General features: G+C 40.1%; 1 protein-coding gene across 2 annotated transcripts in view; it reads left to right on the top strand.

The window, feature by feature from the left end:
- MYH9 (myosin heavy chain 9) overlaps positions 1–25,736 on the top strand; it is a 75,574-nt gene that overhangs the window by 38,131 nt on the left and 11,707 nt on the right. Inside the window, exons 6-27 of one of the 2 annotated variants that reach the window (XM_026863203.1) lie at positions 3,557–3,649; positions 4,340–4,403; positions 4,961–5,059; positions 5,953–6,096; positions 8,254–8,349; positions 9,402–9,520; positions 10,571–10,723; positions 12,599–12,772; positions 14,168–14,341; positions 14,911–15,025; positions 15,509–15,571; positions 17,373–17,566; positions 17,874–17,995; positions 18,373–18,442; positions 19,366–19,526; positions 20,234–20,342; positions 21,289–21,420; positions 22,067–22,273; positions 22,800–22,937; positions 23,435–23,558; positions 24,380–24,551; positions 25,123–25,335. In XM_026863203.1, the coding sequence (XP_026719004.1) occupies positions 3,557–3,649; positions 4,340–4,403; positions 4,961–5,059; positions 5,953–6,096; positions 8,254–8,349; positions 9,402–9,520; positions 10,571–10,723; positions 12,599–12,772; positions 14,168–14,341; positions 14,911–15,025; positions 15,509–15,571; positions 17,373–17,566; positions 17,874–17,995; positions 18,373–18,442; positions 19,366–19,526; positions 20,234–20,342; positions 21,289–21,420; positions 22,067–22,273; positions 22,800–22,937; positions 23,435–23,558; positions 24,380–24,551; positions 25,123–25,335 (2,936 nt within the window). The remainder of the gene's footprint in view (positions 1–3,556; positions 3,650–4,339; positions 4,404–4,960; positions 5,060–5,952; positions 6,097–8,253; positions 8,350–9,401; positions 9,521–10,570; positions 10,724–12,598; positions 12,773–14,167; positions 14,342–14,910; positions 15,026–15,508; positions 15,572–17,372; positions 17,567–17,873; positions 17,996–18,372; positions 18,443–19,365; positions 19,527–20,233; positions 20,343–21,288; positions 21,421–22,066; positions 22,274–22,799; positions 22,938–23,434; positions 23,559–24,379; positions 24,552–25,122; positions 25,336–25,736) is intronic. The other variant, XM_026863210.1, reaches the window with a different exon arrangement.

Raw genomic sequence — 25,736 nt, 5'->3', positions numbered from 1 at the left:
TCCCCCCTTCCTTTCCCCCCTTCCATCATGGGGTTGAGTAAGTATTCTTCCATTGCTTATCCATAAGCAAAGGATAGACTGTCGCTAAATTGGACGGTTGGTGATTTGCCCAAGTTTGGTATTTACACCCCCACCCCACCAAGTTTTGATTCTTCCCAGAAGTTCTGCAGCTCATATTTTGCTCCAGTTTTGTAACTAAACAGTAGCATTGGGCTTACCATAGAAGGTTTAGAACGGGAGTCTTTGAATGTTAATTAGTAATGAGTGCTCTGTCCACAATTCTTTATAAACCTTCATCTTTGAACCAGATTATAAGGATTTGTAAAGATGAATACATGAAACTTTTTGAGGATCTTGGGTATACTGGTTATGGCAGGTTTGGTTTTTTTTCCAAGCTGAATATGATAGCCTTGAACCTTTATGCTGCAAGATTAGGCACAGAACTTAATATAGAAAGCAGTGGTGCTTTATCCGTGAGGAAGGTTTCTTGGCTGTCACCTATTAAAAGTTTTGGCTGTAAATCCCCATTTTTCAAAGTATCAGAGCAAAATCAGTTTTACAAAGCATATTCTCCAATTCTAGCTCCCTGGTTTTCGAGGTAGTGGTACCTTCCACCAATCCCAGTGCTTCAGTATATTCAGCTAAATAGCTTGCTGCATGGTGTGACTACTAAGCACATTAAGGCTACTTTTTGGGTCTACTGAATCCAATTATATAAATATTTTTTTTCATTTTATAGAAATTGATGTTTTCCCACGTTTAGTCTCTGCTTCTCTAGTGACTGCTTAATTCACATAATATTTTTTTCAAGATGAGAATGTTCGCAGCTAATCAGAAATTCAAGGGTAATAGTTGCTAATGTTGAAATATTTGTAATGAAGGTTAGGTTACTGATGATCCTTCTCCCTTCCCCAGGCTGTTGGGATTCAGTTATTTGACAATCTCCCATGACTGCAGAAAATAATACAAAAGCAAACCCCTAAAGTGTAAAAAAACAATAACAAAAGCCCCCACTAAACCAAACAAACACTGTCGCCCATCTTTTAGTTTTTTAAAATGCATTCTGTTAAAGCTAGCTGTGATTTCTAGATGTCTTTCACCATACTTCCTGAAGAGTAAATAGCTGGCAAAACCATCTACCTTGCATAGATATAATTCCAGAAAGTGTACTCTGATTTTTTTACATCTCATGTAAGATAGATGTTAAGGTTTTTAGTTGCTTTAAATTGGTGATGTGATTTCAGAGCAGTAGGAGAGTACTGAAGAGTGTGCACTACCCAACCACAGGCTAACAGTTTTAGTGGCTGTTACTGCTTCTGTTTTCAGGGGGAATATTGTACATGCTTCAAATGCATCCCATGTATTAAACAAATTTATTTCAGGTAAAGGAATGGCAGTTACGAGTGTTAGAAAATTGGCAGCATCTTCATGATAGGAATCTTAAAATTTCTAGAAAGCTTGTGATGGACAGCTCTGTGTTGTACTATTCTTGCTTTGCAGGATTATGCATTGTATAATAATAGTGAAGTCTTTTCCTTCAATGAGAGGTGACCATCAACATTTAAGCTAAAAAACCCCAACAAACTCCACCCAAAACCTTTTCAAACGAAGACAGCGTACAGTGAGGAATTGATACACTGCAGTAATCTCAGCCACTTAATCTTCTGTGCCATTGCCATGGCATGTTAGAAACTTGATCTCTATCATGGTGCTGAGGCAAGTCATGAGAGCTGACTGACTTTACCAGCTCTTCACTGTTTTCATTTCCCCACAGCTTTATACTGCTGTTGAACCTGATAGTATCTATGTGTATTGCCACCTTGGTGATTGAAGGGACATAATCACCTCTAAACTACAGTTTACCAACACCTACTTGACACTAATGATGTTTTCTTCCTGAGGTACTAAATAGAAGGGTCTATAGTATGCATTTCTATAAATTTGTTTTTTTGTGTAGCTAAACATGATCTTAGTTTTATTTTTAGCTAAATAATTAAAATAGATTTGATGTCAAAGCCTGACTTCTGTGTAGAGGAAAAAATGGGCTTTTTAAAATCTCTTCCCTTGTTCTATGGTTGGGTTGAAATGCTATGTTGCTGGCATCTCTATCTTGCATTGTAACAGATTGAAGCCAAACAAAGGCCTAGGACTTTACTGCAGGATGGGGAGAAGGAATGGGGTGAGGGAAGAGTGTTCCAACTTCAGTACACATGCCCAGAATAGGAGGGGAAATATGACTGCCACACAGTTTCAAGGACTAAACCCAGTTTCAAGGTTTTCTCCTTACAAAGCCATGTGCTAGCTCTGTTGTGAGAGAGCAGATGTCCCAGCTCCAGTTCCCTTCCCAGGGCTAACCCTCTTGTTATATATACTTGACAGTGAATGAAAGCATTTGCAGCAGCTGCCTCTTCTGTATATGTGCAGTTCTACAGGGACTGAGGGTCTTGTTTGGCCTTGCACTTTGCAAGTGTGAAGTGAGGTGATTGTGCAAGTAAAAAAAGACTTGTAGTTCTTTGTACAGTTGTAAGGACTAATTTGTTCTATAATGCACTTTGAGAATGAATGGGGACAATTTTCCTTTAGAAATATCCTTAAATAATTTGCCCATAAATTCCAGTTGTTGTGAATCAAACTTCATTTCCAACAGTTACGCACAGGAAGACTTGAGTACTTACTATAACTTCTAAAAAGAGAAATGTTAATCTAAACTGTCATTTTCTGTCTCTAGAAGCTTTTTAGGTAATCTTGAAATACATAGAACTCTACGGTTTTAACACAGAGGACAATTAATTTTTAAAAGCAGCCAGGGATGTATCTAGACCCTGCGGGAAAGGTGTATATGCTCCAATGGTCTAGTACTTGGCAGGGATAAAGGTTTCGAATTTTTCTACAGCTCCAGCATTTTATGTTCCTTGAGGGGAAGAGTGTGCAAATATGGCAGCAGAGCGCAAGCAATCATGCAGTTTGTGGGATACCACTAATTCTCTTTTTTTGGTGTGTGTGCTCTCTTACAAAGGAGGTTTTTGCTCGCTTGTTTGTATTTTGAAAGATGTAGACTCTTAGTGCAAGCTTTTTGGGTCGTTTTTGTTTGTTTTAAAACATTAGACCCTTTCAGACTAACTTCTTAACTTACTACTAGCAGAATTCAGGGCTGTCTTGCAGTAGCAAGACAGAATTTTCCTCATTCTTCCAGCCTAGATGGCAAGACACTTCTGGGATGAGGGCCTGATCTTGGATGGTATGGTGTTTTGATTCGATCCTGGGAAGTCTGTGGGATGTTATGGCCAAGGGACTTTGAAGGACTTCTTGTTAACAGAAGGGTAGCACTGGGATGTGCTAATGTTGAAGGGAACAAGGCATATTTGTGGAATGTTTCTGTTTTACCCCGATAACTAATGAGTCTCCTTTGAAGGCTTAAGGGATAATCTCCTAAGGTTTAACATGGCTTCTCTACAACAGATGCCAAGCTAGTGTGAATTGAAACTTCAGCACTGGTTTGACCCAAGGTTAGTGCAGTGAACTCCTACCACTTTACTGATTTCTGATTTCTCTTCAGGGAGAACTGGAGAGACAGTTGCTCCAGGCTAATCCTATCCTGGAGGCCTTTGGAAATGCCAAGACAGTAAAGAATGATAACTCCTCAAGATTTGTGAGTATTACTATTTGGCATGGGTGCTAGCATTCTACACTTTCCAGAGAGAAGGCTTGGTCTGCTTTTGGGTGAATTGCTATCAGGTATAAGACAGTTGTCTGAGTGACTTCCTTCAAATTAATCTAGGAAGTGAATTTCATTCAGTGAATTATCCAAAATAGGCCTGATAAGTCTCTGGAATGAAGGAGCCTGACCCTGTGCCAGGATTATCTATGCTGATTTTTATTGTAAGTTTATGACAGTCAATTTTGTCCTGGAGAACAAATACTGGTCCTTATTTTGCTTGCTCTTCAGAGCAACGAACAGCATCTGAGAGGCAGGTGGGAAAGCTGGAACTAAATGAAAATGATTGAAGCTACCATTGAGGGAGGTGGAACTGCTTAGATCATATAGCACATAAAACTATAAGGGACCCTGGTTGTTGGAAATCTAGGCTGAAACCTACTGAATTTGAATTTTAGGCTGACTGAATGTCAGAAGTTTCTGAAAGTGATTGGTGTCTTGTTAAATCCTGTTACGATCAGCAGGCATTGCTTATTGATTGACCTTGACCTTATTTGCCTAAAACCTGCCTGACCTGTTCAGAATTTCCTTTCTTGAGTTAAAAAGAGAAGGTTTACCTTTACTGTTTACTGCTGTTACCAGATGGAATGAATACTAATTTTAATGCTATTACATTCCTTTTAGGGCAAGTTCATCAGAATCAACTTTGATGTCAATGGCTACATTGTTGGAGCTAATATCGAGACCTGTATCCTTTCTGTAACAACTTAAAATGAGACATTTAAGGCTATAGAGGTGGCACTAATGGTACCTAGCAATGTCTTCACAACTGACTTTCCCTTTGTCAGGTTGAGAAAGTGGCAGGAAGCAGTTAAATTTATGCTAGCAAGATTACTGATGGAGTCTCCTGTTTTTTCATATAATATTATGTGACTTTTATGGTGTCTTTTCTGAATGAATGAATCTTAGGAGGCTGAAGTGGAAGCATAAACTGTAATAAGATGAATAGCTTTGGAATTTCATAAGTAATTCTCACTTATGTCCAAGGTGAATAGAGATGGCTGGCTGGCTGGCTTTTTTCCAGTTAAGTCTGCTTTTTATCAGTTAAGTCTCTCATCATCACCATCATTCAGAGGCTGGCAGAACTGAGACCAGAAGCTCAGTGGGTTGTTGGCTGATAATGATTGCTAAATCAATATCCCTGGTAATTGACACAAAGAGACCATCAGGTAGTATGAGTTTTTTCTCCTGCTATAGAATAGGAAGTGATTTGTATGTTGTCCCATATACCTTGACTCTCTGAAGATCTACTGGAGAAATCGCGTGCAATTCGTCAAGCCAAAGAGGAGAGAACCTTCCACATCTTTTACTACCTGCTGTCTGGGGCAGGGGAGCATTTGAAGAGTAAGTATGATTGTGTTGTAGTTATAAGTTTTGCCTCATCACAATGACAGAAGGTCCAAAACACTTGTAGGCTAGGGTCTGTTCCTTCACAGTTTCTTAGCTCAGCCTTTTAGATGTGGCTGCCTCTCCTCCATTTCTTCCATACACTTATAGATCCCTCTGCCCTCTCCCCGTACTACTTAGTTCCTGAAAACTTGCTTCTCTGGTGTCTTTCTGCAGTTGTCTCCTTGCCAGCAATGACTCTACACCCTTCCTTATCTAAATCACTGTTCCATGTTTAGTCTTGTCTTGCATGATGTAAACTCTTCTAGTGCAAGAATGGCCCTATTGTGATGTTCTCGGCATTTAACTGAATGGAGCAAAGCTGCTAGCACCTAAGCAGCTCTAGAAATCTAGGATCCTAGCACAACTATCTGTGATACCTTAGCCTAGTAATCAGAGTACATACTGTGCAAGAGCTGCAAATGGATCTGGAGGAAGGACAAGAGAAGGGGACTTTTCTCGTAGCTGCTGCTGTTTGAAGAGCTATATATTAACTTTCACCTGACTTGAAACAGATGAGAGGTGTCTGAAATGAAAGGCAAATTTACTTTCAAGTTAATCCCTGTTTCTTATAGACTTAAGGCATAATAATGATTGACATTGCTTTAGTGGAGTAGTCCAGAGGAGGGAATAAAAAGAAATAAAGCAGAAAACTTCCCCAATTTTATCTAGAATACATGAAATGTTCAGCCTGCAGTAAAACTGGGCTTAATTCCAGATTCATCCAGCACCTGCTAGCATATGCAAGTCAGAAATTTGATCTCACTGGTAGCTTGTTGTCTGTTTAAGAAAACAAAACAAAACAAACAACGGAAAAGCCATAGTAACTTCTTTCTCAATTCCTTCCTAAGCTGACCTGCTGCTGGAGCCTTACAATAAGTATCGCTTCCTTTCCAATGGGCATGTTACGATCCCGGGTCAGCAAGACAAAGATATGTTTCAGGAGACCATGGAAGCGATGAAGATCATGGGCATCCCAGATGAGGAGCAGATAGGTATGAATCCTCTGAAGGGCTTGAAATTCAAGGAAATGAAAGAGGAAACGGATCATATCTCTCTGGAGCTTTTTTGTTCTGGGGTTCTTTTTTTGTTTGCTTGTTGTGGGGGATTTTTTTCATTAGTTTTGTTTTGTCTGGTGTCCATTTTCCCCTCTCCCCCGGCTCCCCCAAGTGAACAGTATACAAGTAAAACTCAGTGGCTTTGGAGTGACACACTTCAGGAACTACTAGCACAGTTTCAGTTTATACAGTTAGTGTTAGAAGTCAAGCAGTGAATGAAAACATGCTTCTGCTTGCTGGTTTTGTTCCCAATCTGAGGGCTATATATCCAGTTTATGAATAACACATCCAAGATACAAGAATCCCCTCATTCTCTTGGGCAATGCACAGCCCTGTACCTAAGCAGTGGCTTTAAAGTATCTAATCCAACCTCTGCTGGATTAGTGCTTTGAGAATGGCCTGGTCAGAGTGCCTTTCTTTCTAGCTTAACACTGAACTGCTGATCAGAAATTAATATTGTCTGATTCTGGGAGCACAGTACCATGACAGTGGGAGCTAGAATTGCATGCAGCCAGCACAAAGTGCAGTGATATGTATTCACCAGAGCTCTGTGCTGTCTCATTCGGGATCTGCCTCACTGGTTGGGAACCAGTGTTCTGCAAAATCTGAGTTTCTAAATGTATAAGGTCTTCTAAAACTAGGACTGTTTTTCCTCGACCCTAAAGCAAGCATCTGTGGTGGTTTGATGTCATCACCTCCTCTGCTTGAGTCTGCAGCTCTTGTGGGTGTAGGGAATATGTGCCTGTGCCTTAACTATTGCTCTTCACAGTCCAGTCTGCTATGAATCCATGCTGTTGTTATCCACAGTTTAATACACTTCTCGATATCCTGAATCAACTGAAACTGCTGTATGGAGGTGAAGAGAAATTTGCCTAAACTGAACAAAAGATTTGGCAGCCTAATTTACTATTAGGATGTCCTGCTATACTAATGTTTTTGAGTAGGGTTTTTAACGTATGCTCTAGGGCATGTCTTTGCTGTCACACAGATGAGCTGTTGGTTCCAGCCACTAGAACAAAGATAGCTTTACTGTTTAGCACTTGCTGTTCAGAGTGCATTAATGTACCTTACAGTCTTAGAAGAATAATGCATGGAGTAGCTTGCTTAGTTAGGATGTATAGTCTAAACACTATCTTCATATATGAGACAACATCAAAATAAGCTGTCTGCCCAAGTGCCAGGACTCCAGACTCAGCTGTCAAACCACTGAATTTCGTAACATGTCACTAGGAACATACATGTTTCTGTTGGTCCCGATATAGCATGTATGGAGCCTTTGTTTGCTCTGCTATAAAAGGATATTGTTTTAAAACAAACGTTTCTGTAACAGGTAGAAATTAGCAGACCAAAAAAATCTTTGGTACAAGATCTCCTTTGCATGTGACTGGCAGTTTGCTTTGCTTAAGACCACTGGTAGCTATGATGCAATGAGCTTTGACTGATACACAGTGAAAACTGAATTGATGCTATGGCATTGAAAAATTTATTTCCTGCCCTGGCATCTGGTGATATTTGTGAGACATGCATCATTTGAAGAGTATGAATATATCGTTAGCAACGGGTGGGATGCTTCAACATGTAGTAAGTAACAGTTATGGTACAGGCACTTTTGCCCACATCCTGCTGCCCATACATTATAACGCATGCTGTATGGACTACAGGCCTTGGTCAGGGAGCTGAAAGTGATACAGGGCTAAAGGAACAAAATCTTCCTTCTCTTATTTGGTTTGTACTCTTAAAAACTGTCTCTTTCCTCTGTCTAACAGTAGTCATTGGGGAAATACTGGAATTTTGGCCCTGTAACAGGGAATACTGTGACGCATTACCCTCAGTCCTGTCTCCCACTTTACTTATAGTGGTGTTGGGAATGGGTACATTTCCAGGCTGTATAGTCTTGCATAGGAGGGACAGAGAAAGTCAGTCCTGGGTCCTGAATGGGAGTCATATAAAGGAATTATCTGTGATGCTTTTTTCCAGATTCCAGAAAAATCTTCAGGATGTTGAGAAGGGCCTCTTAATCATGTCAGGAAAGCTAACTCGGTCATATCAATGCTTTTGGTGATGTCTAACACCAAGCTATTATTATTTTAAAAGGTCTGCTGAAGGTTATCTCGGGTGTTCTTCAACTTGGAAACATAGTCTTCAAGAAGGAGCGTAATACAGACCAAGCCTCTATGCCAGACAATACAGGTAACCCTCCTCCTATCCCCCACTCACCTCCCAATCTAAAATGCAGGAAAAGGCCTACAGGAATAATACAGTATGTGGGGAATGTTGGAGTCCTGTTTTTTCCATAAGGTGAATTATTTGTCAAAGAAGCTGACGTGCTTCTTCATACAAATGCAGGCTGTTTTGCTAGGCGTGTGTTTACAGCCACCCATGGGCAGGAATGTGGCACTGTTCTTGTGACAGGGCCAGGCAGAAAATACGCGTGATGACCAGATGAATAGGTTTACTCTACTGGAACATGTAGTGTGTGTGTGTGTGTGTGTGTGTGTGTGTTAACCAATCTAGAAATGATTGCTCCTACAAACCAATATGATCAGAGTTTAAGGAATGTTCTTTGCTGACTTTGTAGGTAGACTTATAACTAAGAGTAAGGTGTAAAGTATGTGTACGTATTCTAAGTGCACTGCCCATTGATGCATTTGTACAATGTTTCACATGATAGAAGGCTATCTGTTGGAAGACTTAACTCTGAGACCTTCATTATAGATGTACTGCAGAAATACAAGAGGTTGCTAATTTATCTTTAAGTGTTTATATGTTTGGCTATTATTGTTATGGAAAATGTGCTCTAAATGGCATTTTGGGGAGGAGAGTAAGCCATTTGGGTTTTGGATCTTGAATCTGAAATACAGAGTTGCCTCAAAGACTAATCTGTAAATGAAGACAGAACCATTAGCTTGATTTAAAAATCCATTACTTGATGCATATTTAAATTGAGTACAGACTATGAACTTTCTAAAGCTTCCATGTTGTGACCTAGTGGTATGAGAGTATTACATCAGATTTACTCTTTGGCTTCCAGAGAAACCCTGTTGCAAGAGTTTTTGGGGGGATTTTTTTTGTTTTGAAGATAGCATTTTTTTTGTCTTATCAACCTGTTCTTAATTTAACATTTTCTGTAAGCTGTTTCATGACTCTCTTAGGAAGGCAGTTGCAGGAATGTTTTACTGTTGCATACTACTGTAAGAAAAAGAACATTAATCTCTTTTGTTGTTTCCTCTTACCATCTTTAGCTGCTCAGAAAGTGTCTCACCTTTTGGGTATCAATGTGACGGATTTCACTAGAGGTATCCTAACTCCTCGCATCAAAGTTGGACGAGATTATGTCCAGAAAGCTCAAACCAAAGAGCAGGTGCGCATTCTCTAAAAATGAACAAGTACTTCAGTCTTTAATCTTGCTGCCACAAAGCTGACATGTATCAGAGGTTTCTGTAGTGTTTAATAACCATCTTTGACTGCAGTGTATGGCAACCACAATTGAATAATGCAGCATATGTATTGCTCCTAGTATTTGCTCACTTGATCTGTGTAAGGATTGAAATCACCCTGCCCTGTAGCACTTTCTCATCTAAAAGGATAAAAAAAAAAAAGAGAACACAAGTCCCATAATTTTGGTGACTGGCTTTCTCAAGGGAATAAATTCCTTTAGTGCTGTATGCAAGGATGACATTTTCAAGCTGCTGTAATTTTTGAATAGTTCAGCTACTAGGGTGGAAGAATTTGCTGATGACCCTTGAAACTGATTGTAAATTTTGTAAGATTCTTGAATCAGGTTATCCTCTAAATGAGACCTGACCTAGAAGCTAGTGCCCTCCTGAATGGAGCAAGGCCCCTGTGCTTATCCGCTGCACAGCTTCTTTATGAACACATCCTTATTCTCAGTGTAAAAAAACCAAGGCCCCATAATATGGAAGGGATTAGGAAGAGTAAAGTCTAGAAATAGTCACAAGCTACCTTTCTGTGCTACCTTTCCATTCTGATATGTAATTTCTTACTATACATAGTATTTTTGTGTCATTCACAGGTAGGGTAGTGGCATGGGAGGGAGGGATTCGGCTTCACAAATCCTAAATTACAAAATAATTTAAATGCTTTTCTTTGGGCCTATGAAGCATGCTATGTTACTATAGTCTTTGGAGGTGACTGGGCATCGTTTTTCTTTCTTGAATACCAGGCCTTGATTTCTCCAACAGGCAGGATCCTGAAATTTGGCTTTGACATGCTAATTTAAGACAAATTCTTTCATCTTTTTGATGGAGTACTGCTATGCCATCTACTTTTCATGGGGAATAACTTCTGCAATGAGCCTTGTTCAGTGAGTTTGAGCCATTAGATGCCATAACACTGTGACTTCCTTTGGATTGTAATGTAACTCCTGATTTTTGTCTTTTTTCCTGTTTAGGCTGACTTTGCCATTGAAGCACTAGCTAAAGCCACTTATGAACGTATGTTCCGGTGGCTGGTTATGCGTATCAACAAAGCATTGGATAAGACCAAGCGACAGGGTGCATCCTTCATTGGAATCCTTGACATTGCTGGCTTTGAGATTTTTGAGGTAAGGAGATGTCAGGTCCTTGCGCTCAGCACAGTTACCATGCAGCAGAGACTGCTGAAGGAAACCATGCAGCAGAGACTGCTGAAGGAAATCTGCTTAAAACTGGAAAAGAACGCTATAGTTTTGGAAAGGATGTATATTCCACTTCTGTTATTTGAGATCTCTGATGATGTGAACTGTCAGATAAGTTAGTTAATAACTTCAGTGGTTCATTGCCATAGTATATTATGTATTCTGCAAATGTTTTATCTTATTGCTGTATATTCTGGTGCTTACATACTTTTTTGGTATGTGGGTTAAAGTTATTTTAATTGCACAATTCCAGGTATTCCTGATTTTTTTATAGCTCACACCTTAAGAGTTTGCTAACCAACAAGAGTTTTAAAATGTCATGTAGAATTATGGATCATCATCGCACTTAAAATTTTATGTCCCGTTAATCTGTCCCAAAACATTTAAGGGATGACCCACCAAAATCTATTGGTGTCATTAAAAATTGTTAGATGTGGTTTCTTCCTGCTGATGAGTTTTGGAAAAGACAAAGACAGGATAGGCCAAATCAGATCCAATGTAAATTCTGGCCTTTGTAGGCTTCTTTTTGCAAAACGCTTGAAAATTTGGGATCAGAGTGGGGTTTCACATACAGCTAAATGAATTTAATCGTGACTCCATGATGTGGACAAGGAGTGAACTTGCTCCTTTTCCCCTTTGCTGCTCCTGTCTGCAACTGCTTGTAATGTTCACCTCATTAGCCCTGTGGAAAATATTTTCTTTGGGTGTTTTATAATTGAATCAGTCTGCAAAGGGGAATCTGAGCATAAAAACTGTTGCAAGATAAATGTAGACAAGGAAGAGCTGAAGGAATGTTGAGGGAGAGATGGAAAAGAGAGGAAGTGGGAACTCCCTCTACAGGTGGCAGTGAACTGTTAGGCCAAACCATTATGTCTATGAAATAATGACTTTTAGAATGTGACTTTGCATTATACTTAGTCTGAAGCAACCACAAGCTGCCATCAAAGACTCTGCCAAAGTATCCTGCCATTATCCCAGTCAGGCACCTCTTATCAAACTGTGTTATGTTGGATCTAGTTCATGTGCAGCTGCAAAGTGAAATGGAACAATTTATCCATGAAATGGAGAATGAAGACACAGAAAAGTTGGGTGTGGTTTTGTTTGGTTTGGTTTTTTTTTTGTCTCCTTCCCCATCTCTGATCAGTCTGTCTTTGGTTTCATGGTTGCTGGATCTCATGTAAAGGAGGGGAATGGAAATACATGGTTAGGAGTTACTGAAACATGGAGGAAGAACAGGACCATTCTCTTTAGCAGCTGCATTATATTTAATGTGATCTAACATGAAAATGCACTGTGGGTTATTTACCTTGTCCTTACAATTTGAAGAAATTTGGAGATGTTAAAGGAATTTCCCTCATTTTTTCTTGCTCTGATTTTATATATGAGGATTTAAATAGGGACTTTTCAGTCCACATGTTTTTAGGAATTTGTCTTCAGGCTTCTGTTGCTTCATCTTCCTATGAAAATGACTTGCCAGCTTTGAGTTTGTGAGAAAACCAGAGTCTTTTCTATTCCTGGGTTAAGTAGCTGCAGTAATTCTGCTGTTCACAACTAAAACATTCTTTTGCAAAGTCTGAGGAGCAGTGTGTATGAACTTCCCTAGGGATTGCAGCACTGATGCAGTGTCACGTGACATGAAAGGCAGTCCATAAGCAAATGGAGCTATTCATGAAGGGCTGTCCAGCCCATACAGAACACTAGCTTAAATTCTGAACTGTAGATGTGATCTTTTGTGCTAAGAGGGTAGTAGGTGTGTCTTCAAAAGCAACTGTTTGAACATCTTTCTACCTCTTTCTTCATTAGCTGAACTCCTTTGAGCAGTTGTGTATTAACTACACAAATGAGAAGTTGCAGCAGCTCTTTAACCACACCATGTTCATTCTGGAGCAAGAGGAGTACCAGAGGGAGGGCATAGAGTGGAATTTCATTGACTTTGGCCTGGATCTGCAGCCCTGCATTGATCTCATAGAGAAGCCGGTAAGCTTGTTTGTTCTATCATAGAGCAGCAAGAAAGAAATGGCTGCACTGATTTTGTCATTGAGCACATAACCCCTACCTGTAGACTAGAACTAGCTTTCTAGGTTTTTGTAATCCTGTACTGACACTGTGGTATGCTTAGAAGCCGAAGTGAACCATTTCCTCTTTGTCTGAAAGTATGTCACCAATACATCTGTTAGGATCAGTTCTGTAGAAAATACTGCATGAGAACAGACCTGGTCAGCCACTTTTTCCTCTCATAAAACTGTCTTCATTTGTGTAGATCTGCATGGTGCTAGATGTATGTGAGGCTTACTATAAGTAGTGTGAACTTCCTTACTTAACTGTGTGATGAGCTGTGAATCTCTGTTGCTTTCATTCCACTCTAATGAAACTTGGAAATTTATAAATTTAATAGTAGATGTTCTAATAGTAAGGACTAGTTTATGAAATATTCTGCTATGATCTTCTGTGTTTAGACACCTGGATATTTGGAGAACAGTGTGATAGTGTTCTTTCTATTTAAAAGATTTTTTTTTTTCCACATAAAACAACCTAGACAAATGTCATGGGAGAGACCTTCTCATAAAAATGTTCAGAATTCAGATGAGAATTTTGAAGAATTATTAGTGATTTTCATTAGTATCAAAGTAGTTGAACTGATATCACACAACAGATGAATGTGATGGGGATCATCAGGCCTTGGCGTCCTGATTATTTGGTTTTCTTTTTTAGCCATCTGTACTGGGTCTGGCTGAACTGGAATTGGTTTTCCCCTACAGCAGCCCTCACGGTGCTGTGTTTTATGCTGGGAGCTGGCAGGGTGTTGATAGCACACTGGTGTTGTGGCTACTGCTGAGCAGGGCTTACACAGCACCAAGGCTCTTTCTGATATTTCCCCCAGTGGGACGGGGTGGGCAAGATCTTGGGAGGGGACACAGCCAGGACAGCTGACCCAAACCGACCAAAGGGATATTCCATACCATATGACGTCTGCTCAGTATAAAGCTGGGAGAAAGGAGGAAGGGGGTGGGGTCACCCTTGGTCCTCTGAGGCAACTACTACACGTATGGGAGCCCTGCTTCCTGAGAAGGCCCGACATCGCCTGTCCACGGGAAGTAGAGAATAAATCTGTTTGCTTTTGCTTCCATGCGTGGACTTTTGCTTTGCCTTGCTTATATTAAAACTGCTTTTGTTTCACCCACAAGGGTTAGTTTATCTTCTTTCCCCTCTTTACCCTATTGAGAAAACAAGGGGAAAAGGGGGGGGGAAGTGATAGAGGGACTTGGTGGATACTTGGCATTTAGCCAGAGTCAAACCATCACACCATCTAAAGGTGTTAATTTTTGGTGTAGTCATGTATTTAATGATGTTTTGATGTTTCCCTTCTTTAAGGCGGGGCCTCCTGGTATACTGGCCCTGCTGGATGAAGAGTGCTGGTTCCCAAAAGCAACAGACAAAAGCTTTGTGGAAAAAGTTGTACAAGAACAAGGCACCCACCCCAAATTTCAGAAGCCAAAACAGCTGAAAGACAAAGCTGACTTCTGTATCATACATTATGCTGGCAAGGTAAGGAATTAGTAGCTAAAATGTGAACATTGGAATATCTGCTGTATTTTCTAATGCATAACCACTGCTGCTTAGAAATGGCTACTTAGCAAAATGTCTGCCTATGGGAATCCAGTGGAAGATTTCACGAAGTTGTTCCATTGCTGTGGACCTTACAGGGCCTAAAGGAATCTGACTGCAAGTAATACATGTACGGTTAAAGACATGTCAAAACTGACACCAATTTAAATTTGTTCTCAGTAACTTGGTGAGATTGGAGATACTTTTCAGAAACTTGCATCAAGACTTCATTACCAAAAATGATGATGCAGTTGTTTTTGGTGTCACACTCTGGGTGGTGCAAACTAGTATTGCAGATCCATTCCCTTTACTGACAGAACATGCAGCTGTTTGTTAGGGTTTGAAATTTGTAGGTATGCTTGCTTAGATGGCAAATCCAAGAACGATTAGATAACCTATTGCTGATTGTGTAAACCTCAGTGCTACTTTTGTAGACTTTACAGGATCTTGTTGCACCTTGTGCTGCAGAAAATCCCCCCTAAGTTTCTTGATGTGCTTATCTTCTCCAGGTGGATTATAAAGCAGATGAATGGCTGATGAAGAACATGGATCCACTGAATGATAACATTGCAACTCTTCTCCACCAGTCATCGGATAAGTTTGTCTCTGAGCTGTGGAAAGATGGTATGTAATTAAACTTAATCTCATTTGTTTTCTCATGTTTTATGTGGAAGAATTTGATCATCAAAAGTATGTGAGCTGTGTTGCTTTTTCCCCTGAAGACTAAGCCACCAAGATGAGGATTATCTGGAACATCCTTTGCTTAGATCATGATATTTCATTAAAATTTCACTGTAACTCTAGAGAAAATTTTACTTGCATCAGCATATGTTAAGCGTGCTGCAAAAATGGCAATTCTTTCTTGAAACCAGGAATGCCAGGGTAAAATATGAATGCACCGTTATGTCCCAGCAGTTTGCACAGCTGCAGTACTCAAACACAAGACCTGAGGTTGAATCTGTGTTTTCAGTCCTGCAACTAATCTGTTCTTTCTGCAGTGTTGTTTAATATTTTACTCTTATCTTCTCTGGGTTTATTTGCTTTTGAGTCTTACTGTTGCTGTCACTTTCTGTGGTGGGTTTTCTTTGATGTCTCTGTCTGTTGCAGAGATGCAGAACGTTCAGAGAGCCTATTTCTATCAACACTTTCCTATTCTTCATCTAGAACCAGGTGACTGAGAAACCCAGCTGTTGTCATGTGTAATGCATCCTAGAACCATGCAAGGAATGCTTCTGTTAACTTCTCTTTGTCCTTTTGTCATACCTGCTTGTCTGTCTCGTTCATTTCCACTGCTTTGTGCTAGTAGCTCCTCACAGACTTTAAAACAAAAGCAAAACTCACCTTGCAATTGGATGCAAGAAAAATATGGACATATTCAGGTGCTAAAGGTTGCTCTTGCAAGACTTGCATAGGAACAACTAAAAGTAAATAATGTCAACTGTTTGAACGTAGAGCTATCAAGGCTGTATTTCTTTCAAGATTAGGAAGGAAGATTTCTGAGACTGCATTTAAACTGAAATCCATTTTAACATTGATTCTGGTATTGAGATTTGACTTCAGCTGCTGATCATTTAAAAGAAAGTTAGTTTGGCAAAGGAACTTGTGCTGCATGAAAAATGGCCGTCAGCAACTTGTGCCTTATGGGGCCTTTGTTGTGTGAGACTCCTTTTGGACTTGAAATGTCAATTGAACAACATATCAGTTCTCATCTGTTATTCTTAGCTGGATCTTCTGTTGCAAGTGACTGTCCTTTTTGCTATCTTGATGTAGATTGCAGGGCTCAAGATTTGTAAGAGGATTGTTCCATCTGCAATCTGGGACACTCTTCTTTGGATTTCCCTGTGATGTCATATAGTAACATAACCTTCTTTTCTTTCTGATAAGACAACCTTGACCCTATTCTAACAGCTGCTCTAGAAGTGAGCAGTTCTAAACAAATATTAGCTGTAAATCAGAGTATCCTTTATTGTTTCTTCTTTGGTAAATGTTTCTCTTAGCAGTTTTTTAAATCAGAAGCCAGTTGAGCACAAATTGATGTATTTTCTGAAGACTGGGAGCCTGAGTGTAGTCATCAGACAACCACTAAAGATAAAGTGAAGTAGTAGCTTGAAGCCCTTAATAAAAATGTACTGAGGGTGTGGAAATTTACAGCAATACAGCTGGTTTTGGTTGGGTGGGTGAATTGTTATCTCTATGTAGAAGAGCAATGGGAAAAAGCAGTGCTGTAGTTTCTTCTTGCCCCTGCTACTCTCAGATCTTGCTGACTTCTGTTGAAATAAGGGATCTGTGGAGTGCACCCATCAGGTTGATAGCTTCAGTGCTTGCATGTCACTGTGACATAATGGAGAAACTGTTGGGACAGGAAGTTTTGACTTACTCCTAGTGGAATTGTTCATGTCTCTTATAGAATACTTGTACTTGAAAAATAACTCAAACTGGTATCTTGAGGTTTGGGTTCCATCATGCCTTTTACCATGTTTGCTGATATTACAAGTAGATACAGCTTTTCTGATCACTGGTCGTGGCAGTTCTGCCTGTAATGCAAGAGTGAAGCTGGGCTTTTTCTCTAACTGTAGCCCCTTTTGGGTCAGAGTTAACCAACAGTTGATTCTGCTGGGCTAGCAGCTAGAACTCTTGGTTGGCTTTTTTTTTTTTTTTGGTAACCTAAGCAAGCAGAAGCATCTGAAACTCACTTCTAGATTGCACTTCCAGAGCATCAGTAGAATATGTTTGGGTGTAAGTTTGACTCCATCACTCAAACTTCCTGTAGTGAGCTGTTGCTTTTTTCTTTCATTCCTGCTCCTATCCCTGCACAAATTCTGTACAGGAATCAACATCTATGTAAAGATGACGCAAAAAGGATCCTGCAGCTCCTCTCATTTATCCTGTTCTACCCAGATGTTCTTTGTATGTTCCAGTGCTTCCTTTGTTTGTGGCAGAATTTTAACACTCTTTTTTGTGCTCTCTCTAGTTGACCGTATTGTTGGACTGGATCAGGTAGCTGGTATGTCAGATACAGCATTGCCAGGGGCCTTTAAAACCAGGAAGGGTATGTTCCGAACAGTGGGACAACTCTATAAAGAACAGCTGGCTAAACTGATGGCTACCTTGAGGAACACCAACCCCAATTTTGTCCGTTGCATTATCCCCAACCATGAGAAAAAGGTAAAGACAGTTCTAATAGTGCAGCCCATTCAGTTTTACCTGGGCTTCTTGGGGCATGAGGCTGGGTTGCTACCTTTTGTCAGGTTTTGGAAGAGATCTTATAGACATCCTGTTTTCTCAGGATATCTTTTTAAGGTCATCCTAAATAATTGTATACTTCACCAAAATTTTGGAGACTGGTCCTTGCAGTTCTTGTTTCTAACTGGAAAAGAGAGAAATGGCTGCTTTACGAAAAAGAAGTGGCAAAGGGGTAAGCCCCTCTTATAAAACCTTTGTGGTATTTATAAAATATACTTTTCATCACTAGGCTGGAAAACTAGATCCCCACTTGGTCCTCGACCAGCTTCGCTGTAATGGAGTGCTGGAAGGAATCCGTATTTGTCGTCAAGGTTTCCCCAACAGAGTAGTATTCCAGGAATTCAGGCAAAGGTAAGGTCTAGAAAAGAATCTGAAGCAGTCTATATCCTGGCAAAGTTAAGACGTAAGCACAAAAAAGGAAGTATTTTATTGCAACTAGATTGTTACTGTTTTCAAAGGCAGCGCATCTGTCCCTTGGTGTTCTCTAGCACAAAGCCTCCCAAAAGCATCTTTGAATTCTCTAGTAAGCATGTAGTTAAGGTGAGGCATAGAAGACCCCATCTAAGACTGCTGCTTCATAATCTGTCTAGAAATGCAATTTTTTTTCTTCTAACAAGACCATAAACTGTCGAAGTCATAATGGCATAGGAGTGCATTAGTGATTGGTTGGTTTGTTTGTTGTTTTCAAATATACCTGTGTAACTAGTCTAAGGCTTTCTCCTTTTCAGATACGAAATCTTAACTCCAAATGCAATTCCCAAAGGATTTATGGATGGAAAGCAGGCTTGTGTGCTGATGGTAAGACATCCCATAAACTCTACTTGAATAGAAAAAACTTTATGGGTGTGGTTTGGAAATTGGAATTGTGCATGTTAAATATATCTTATACTCACAGAAAAAAAATAACCAAAGTCAATGTTTTATCTGAGAGAAGGAGTGTGCAAAAAGCTTTGTTTTGGCTTCGGAGATGGAGGCTTTTGACTAGCATGAGGTTTGATAATTCTAGGCAGAAGATCTTTCTGTTACCACTTTGAGATGCCAGCGGTATTCATATAATCAAAATGCTTATGTTACCTTCAGCACATGCTTAAAGTATGAGCTTCAACAAACTTTTTGTAATGGCTTGCTGATGAAAAATGCAAGTGAAGGCTCCAATTAATTTCTGCAGAATTGCTTGCTTCAAAGGGGAATATGTGGCTCTGTAGCTTGAAGTTTAGGGGAGACTGAATTGAATTCGGCTGTGAAGGATTCCCTTTTTTTCTGTCTTTGTACCTTATTCCTCTTAACTACTATAAGTGTTGGCAGCAAATCCTTTAAAGGACAGGAAAGTTGGTTGGAGTGCCTTTTTCTGACAAAGGTTAGGCCTGGGAAAAAATAAATAGGAGGGATCAACAGATGTGATTCCTTTAGGAAAGGAAGAGGGCTATTGGGACTAGGCATATGTTCCTCACAGTATCCTTGTAGTTCTGGGTACTTGATGTGGTGGTGTATTAAGCAATGCTTTCTGTCATATTTTCTGTCTCTCTTTACCTCTGTTTTATGCTGTGCTTGGCTGAGCTCCAACTCTTCTAATTGGGACAGGACTTTATTGGGAACTAGCAACTTTGGTCTGAGTAGCTCATTGTAGGGAAGTGGTATCTTACAGGCATGACACACAAATATGTTTTGTGATTTTTCACATGAAGTGGTCTTTGCAGATGAATTCTTCTCTCTCATTTTAGATCAAAGCATTGGAGCTGGATTCCAACCTTTACCGAATTGGACAGAGTAAAGTGTTTTTCAGAGCTGGAGTCCTTGCTCATCTTGAAGAAGAGAGAGACCTGAAGATCACAGATGTCATTATTGGCTTCCAAGCATGCTGCAGAGGCTACCTGGCTAGAAAGTAAGGACCATACTTTGTAAAGTACATTATAAACATGTATTTCTCCCATTCAGGTATAAGTTTCTCTTCAGAAAAAGCTGACTAGAAATTATTTTTTGTCAGGATGGCCACAATTTATTTGTTCTATATAATGTTGATGGTGTTCTACGTTTTTCTGATCTCTGTAATGCTGGACTTCTGGCACCTGTGAGAAATTCTCTTTGCTTCTATCCTATGTACTACCAGAGCAGTAAAGCCTATTCCTCTCTATAGGAATACTATGCACCCGGCAAAGATTTTGACAGAAGTGCTGCAAACTGCAGATGTGAAAATGAAAAGGTCTTAGTACAATACTGATCCAGGAGGTGTAGGATTTCTCTCAAAGTGTTGGGTACAGTTCTTAAAATAAAAGCAGTATCAGTCAGATTGTCAGGAAAGCACACCTCTGTTTCATATCTCCCTTTTTTGAAGTTAAAATGGTGAGGCTTTTCAGATTAGAAGACATTAGGGAAAAACTTAATTAAATAGAAAATTGAATAAAGGAAAGGATTAACCGCTCTTACTTGAGCAGAGAAGACTCAAAAAGATAGAGAAAGTTTAGTAGAAATGTTGCTGGTTTTCTAGGAGGAAGCCTTCTAAAGTAAAAATTTAGACATGTCTAAGAAAGGGCTTGGAGAGAATTGGGCGCTGCTGTGGGTTCCTTTGTCTGACCTCCACTTATCTTGCAGAGCCTTTGCCAAGCGCCAACAGCAATTGACAGCCATGAAAGTGCTTCAGAGGAACTGTGCTGCTTATTTGAAACTGCGGAACTGGCAGTGGTGGAGGTTGTTCACCAAGGTAATATTTTTTCCCTTTGCAATTTTGACGGTTTGGTTGAAATTTTAACTTCTCAGGTTGAACCAGACCACAAAACCCACTTCCTCTACAACTGGGCCGGCTTACAACTAAACCTTGATTCATTTAGGCAGAGGATATCATAGCATATTTTATAGCTACACAGTATACCTGCATAAACAAAGTGCAAGACTATATCCAAGTAATGTTATAGGAAAGCAGAAGTCATCTTTTAATGCTTTACACTTGAAAGGAGCAAGAGGATCACTTGCTTTGGTGGTATCACACTCCAAAGAGTGTCTTACAACATCGCTAGTCAATTTAACTAGCCAAAAATTGTTGATATGGGGATGGCTTGTAATCTCTTTCTCCACAGTTGTAAAAGCAAGGGAAAAGCACTGAAGTCTGATCTTGATGTTAGACTAGTAGATATTTTACCTTTATAAAAATGAGCACATGAAGAAATGGTTTTCCTTGTAAATGTATGGGTTTTCTTACTTTTAGCCATGAGACTGCAGCTAAATGAGAGTTGAGAGCAGAGTTTAAACTCTTTACTATGAAATTGCTTCTGAGGGTTTTTGATGGGAGAGCACAGAGACAGGTGTTGGGTTTTTGTTTATTTTGACCTACCTGTGAATTTCCCTACTGTATTGCAACTTTTTTATTCTTCTGTTATTACTACTTAGCCCTCGAGGGTCTGGAATTTACCCACCCCTTTTCTGATGCATCCCATTCTAGAGGAAAAGTTGTGCAGGCATAAAGTGTGTTATTGGCTGAGTAGGTGATATCTAGTCCTCTGATCCTCCCAGTGTTCACAACAAAACACCTGGTCAGTCCTTCAGATATGACACTTACCTAAATTGTTATTTTATTCAGTGGTTATCAAGTACAGAGCATTTCTTTGTATTTGTTCCTTATGCACATCTAATTCCCTTGGTTTCCCTTTCAGGTGAAGCCCCTTCTGCAAGTAAGCAGACAGGAAGAGGAGATGATGGCCAAGGAAGAAGAACTAATAAAGGTCAAGGAGAAGCAGCTAGCTGCAGAAAATAGACTGAGTGAGATGGAGACCTTCCAGGCCCAGGTGATTTTGCAAGTCTTCTGTGTAGAAGTTATTTTCTCTGACCTGGCCAACTGCTTGGGAGCATCTCCTTTGCTTTATTGGTCTAATGGACAAGCTTCAGGATTCCAGCTTCTTGAAAAATATGACTTGGCTGCCATCTTGTTCAATTTCCTTTGCCCTTCCTCCCATCTGTTACTCCAGCATTTTGTACGGTGACTGCCTATTGCCCTTCTATATAGCTGTTAGCAAATTGGCTGAGTATTATAGCAAGCCGGTTGAATTCAGCCTCGTCATTGATGGAACATTTCTTGCCACACAGAAGGTGGCAGCAGCATTGTTTTTCTGTAGGGCTGATGATTATTTGTGTTACTTTTGCGGGGGAAAACTAGGCAGTGTCCTTATTTCAAATGGACATGGTCTTGAGAAATCAGTTAAGGCTAACATTATATGTGGCTGTGGTGCATGGTTTGTGAAGGAGAATAAACACTTAAAAGCTATCTTTTGATACTTAGCTTTTGATTAGCAGCAGGACACTGCTGCAATGTTTTAAGACTGTAACTGTGGAACCCTGGAGTACATAACTTCACTTAACACGGACTGCTGTGGTAAATTGAAGCTTGTCTTACTTCTGCCTTTGTGTCCAATGTGTCCATTGTGTCCAATGTAGTTAATGGCAGAGAAGATGCAGCTGCAGGAACAGTTGCAAGCAGAAACTGAACTCTGTGCTGAAGCTGAGGAGATAAGAGCCCGCCTGACAGCCAAGAAACAAGAACTGGAGGAGATATGTCATGACCTGGAAGCAAGGGTGGAGGAAGAAGAAGAACGGTGTCAACATCTGCAGGCTGAAAAGAAGAAAATGCAGCAGAACATCCAGGTAATGCCTTAAGAACGTTGCCTCTTGTCAGTAAAGAAGATAGTAAGGGTTAGAGTGGTTCTTTTGTCACAGCTTGGAGGGAAACAGGAAAAAGAACAATAAAAAAAAAAAAAGGCACAGAAAAATCTGTCTGTGGAAATTGCAATAGAACACAGCGATCACAGTGATACTGGTGCTGAGCCTGAGGGGTTCAGTCAGTCATCTGTCATGAGCTGTTTTGTTCTTGAAGATTAAGATGATGGCCACTTGTTAAATAATTAGACAAGTCTTTGCTTAAACCAGGTGTTTTAGGAATGGCAGCATTTTTCTTTGCAAAATAGCATTGTTTATTCTGCTAGAAAACTTGTCTGTTAGAATGCAGTGTGTTGCACTAAGTCATGATAGAGATATCACTTCTGGAAAGTACTAATAATGTCTTGAAAGAACGGTAAAGAAACATTCCAAGTTCTAGTATTGTTACTGTGCTGTTACATTGATCAGTGAGCAGCACTGACAAATGCCTTGCTTTTCTGTTGGTGTTTTGAAGGAACTAGAAGAGCAGCTTGAAGAAGAGGAAAGTGCAAGGCAGAAGTTGCAACTAGAAAAAGTAACTACAGAGGCCAAATTGAAGAAACTGGAAGAAGATGTGATAGTTCTGGAAGATCAGAATCTCAAACTGGCTAAGGTAAGACTCCTGCAGCTTCTTATACAAGATAAATATGCACAGGTGTTTCTCTTGGAGCCACTCACCAAAGGCTGACCTTTCCCATATTATGGGGAAATGTATGAATTAATTCAGTCTTGTCTTTGACAAGTCTTACCTGAATTTTTTTAATTAGCTGCCTGCCTGTATTGTTTACAAGTCAGTATTTTATGATACTTAAATAGCCTTGACTAAATAACAATCTATGAGCAAACATTTTCTGATGACTTGATACTGTTTGGCATAGCAGTATATTCCATAAACAGACTTCTCTTTCACCTTTGGAAGGGCCATCAAATACAGATCTTTAACTATTTAATTGAACACTACCTATAATCATGAAAGGATACCTTTCATTGCAAGTTTCCTTATAGCAGGAGTAGGCACTCATGACACTGACATCTTTAAGCACCGTCAGCTCTGGAAACATCTCCTGTAATTCCAGTAACTGCTTTCATACTGCCTTCTCAATTCTGCAGGAGAAGAAACTGTTGGAAGACAGAATGTCTGAATTTACAACAAACCTGACAGAGGAAGAGGAAAAATCTAAGAGTTTGGCCAAACTCAAGAATAAGCATGAGGCCATGATCACAGACCTTGAAGGTGGTTTTGGTTTTGTTTGTGGGTTTTTGGTTTGTTTTTTTTTTTAAAGGCAGATCTTGCAGAGGACTTACCTGTTTAGCTTTAGGTAGTTTCTTGTAAAAATTTGTTGAACTTCAGTTTCATTTCTAGTCTGCTGCAGTTTGAGGGGTTAAAAACTAGTCTGTAATGTGTATGCTATTGATCAGTTTGATAGAGCTGTTCAATGTCTGGTTGAAGGTTATGTGCCCTGTCAGCTGAGCCCTTGATCTAAATAAAATCCTCTCCAAAGTAGCAGGCCAATGGAGAAGAGAGGCTGGTTTTCTTTCTTCTCCTCCCGTGGAAGTGTCTCCACTTCTCTACTTTCAGCAGCATCAATCTGTCAGGGTTAGTGCTGTTTCTGGTATACTGATTGCACAAGTTCTTCGGAGTTCAAGGTAGAGGCTCTTCATCTGGAGACTGCCCAGGTTAACACAGCAGGAGCCAGCCAATTTAGTTTCAGTAAAGGGAGAGCAGACTTTGTGTTAAGCACTCATTAAGTGATGCTGATGCTGGGCGGTGTGGGTGTTGGGAGAGACTGGCATTGTGTTGGCATAATTTACTGCAGTGAAAGGAGGGAAGGAGGTTTGGCTGTAAGATGAAAGGAAAATTGTTGTCATGTTTTGAGGGCAAAACACAGGGGCAATTGCATGTATAGGTCCTGACAGAATAATGCGCTCCAGCTCCAGTTTGGACAATTGTATTATTAGGAAAGAAAGTATTGTTTAGCTTTATTTTCTCTGCTGATACAATGTTCTTTGAGCACATGTCCTTTGTGTAACTTAATGCATCCCAATCTCCATCAGAACGTCTGCGACGTGAAGAAAAGCAGAGACAAGAATTGGAAAAGACTCGTCGAAAGCTTGAAGGGGACTCCAGTGATCTGCATGACCAGATTGCTGAGCTGCAGGCTCAGATTGCAGAACTCAAAATGCAGCTGGCCAAGAAGGAAGAGGAGCTGCAGGCAGCCTTAGCTAGGTGAGAATCTGACCTGTGGGATTTGGAGACCACAGGCTGGGGGAAGTATTTCTTGTCTTGTGTCACTTTGGAATAGGGACTAAATGGAATCTGTGGCCATGTGTTGTATTTCAGCCTGTGGATTGTTAAGATCCACGTCCTTGGCATCAGATTTCTTTGACTGCTGCTCATTGCCATTCTCTGTACAGAGCTAGACTATGAATGTACTGTGCACAGCACATTTTTCACTGGAGCAGTGTGATTTCAGAAGGGGTTAAAAAGTAGTGGCAACATGTTGTCTAGTAGCTGCTATGTTCATCTATTCAGTAAAGTGTCCAATTTCCACTGTAAAATGGTGCTTTCTCTTCTGCTTTATTTTGTTGTCAGTCTCTTGCTGTCCTCTTCTTTTAATCATCCTCTCTCAAGTACTAGGAAATAGAATTTGTACATGATATATGGATCAAACTTTAAATGTAATATTGTAGAGCTGACCAATACCAGCTTTTTTCTTGATTATTCTTGATAGGACAGGTGGTTTCAGTTTACATGTGGTTTAAATCTGGCTCTGACCAAAACCCTATGTTGAACACAGGGTGGAAGAAGAGGCAGCTCAGAAGAACATGGCCCTGAAAAAGATCAGGGAACTCGAATCCCAGATCACTGAGCTGCAGGAAGACCTGGAGTCAGAGAGATCATTCAGGAATAAAGCTGAAAAACAGAAGCGGGATCTGGGAGAAGAGCTGGAAGCATTGAAAACAGAGCTAGAAGATACTCTAGATTCTACAGCTGCTCAGCAAGAGCTCAGGTAACTCCAACTTGTCTTACTTGGTTTTTCGTTTTGACTTCTTTAATATATGTTGCTTTGGTAAGAGACTGCTTGTGGCAAGTCTTTGCCTTTATCAGGGTAGGCTGGTTAGCAGCCTCAGTGACTACAGAAGCAGGTAATATACATGCAGTAGTCAAGACTGCATTATCTCACCTGATGTAGGAAAGTTAATTTGCTCCCTAACCATAGTGTTAGTGATAACCCTGAAACATTCATACTTTCGGACTATTACTACTTAGCCTGAAAGTAATGCTACTAGTTTGCACCTAAGAAGGGTGCAATGCTAAGTTCTAACTTGGAAAGGTGTCTTTATAGCTTGTAGGGCTAACCTTGGCATTTTTCTGCATTAGTGATGGTGTTGGTGGATATACACACCTGTT

This window comes from Athene cunicularia (assembly GCF_003259725.1).
Source record: "Athene cunicularia isolate RWA chromosome 1 unlocalized genomic scaffold, athCun1 chr1_part2, whole genome shotgun sequence".
Classification (NCBI taxonomy): domain Eukaryota; kingdom Metazoa; phylum Chordata; class Aves; order Strigiformes; family Strigidae; genus Athene; species Athene cunicularia.
The sequence above is the reverse complement of the archived record's forward strand: the minus strand, read 5'-3'. Positions and strand labels throughout refer to the sequence as shown.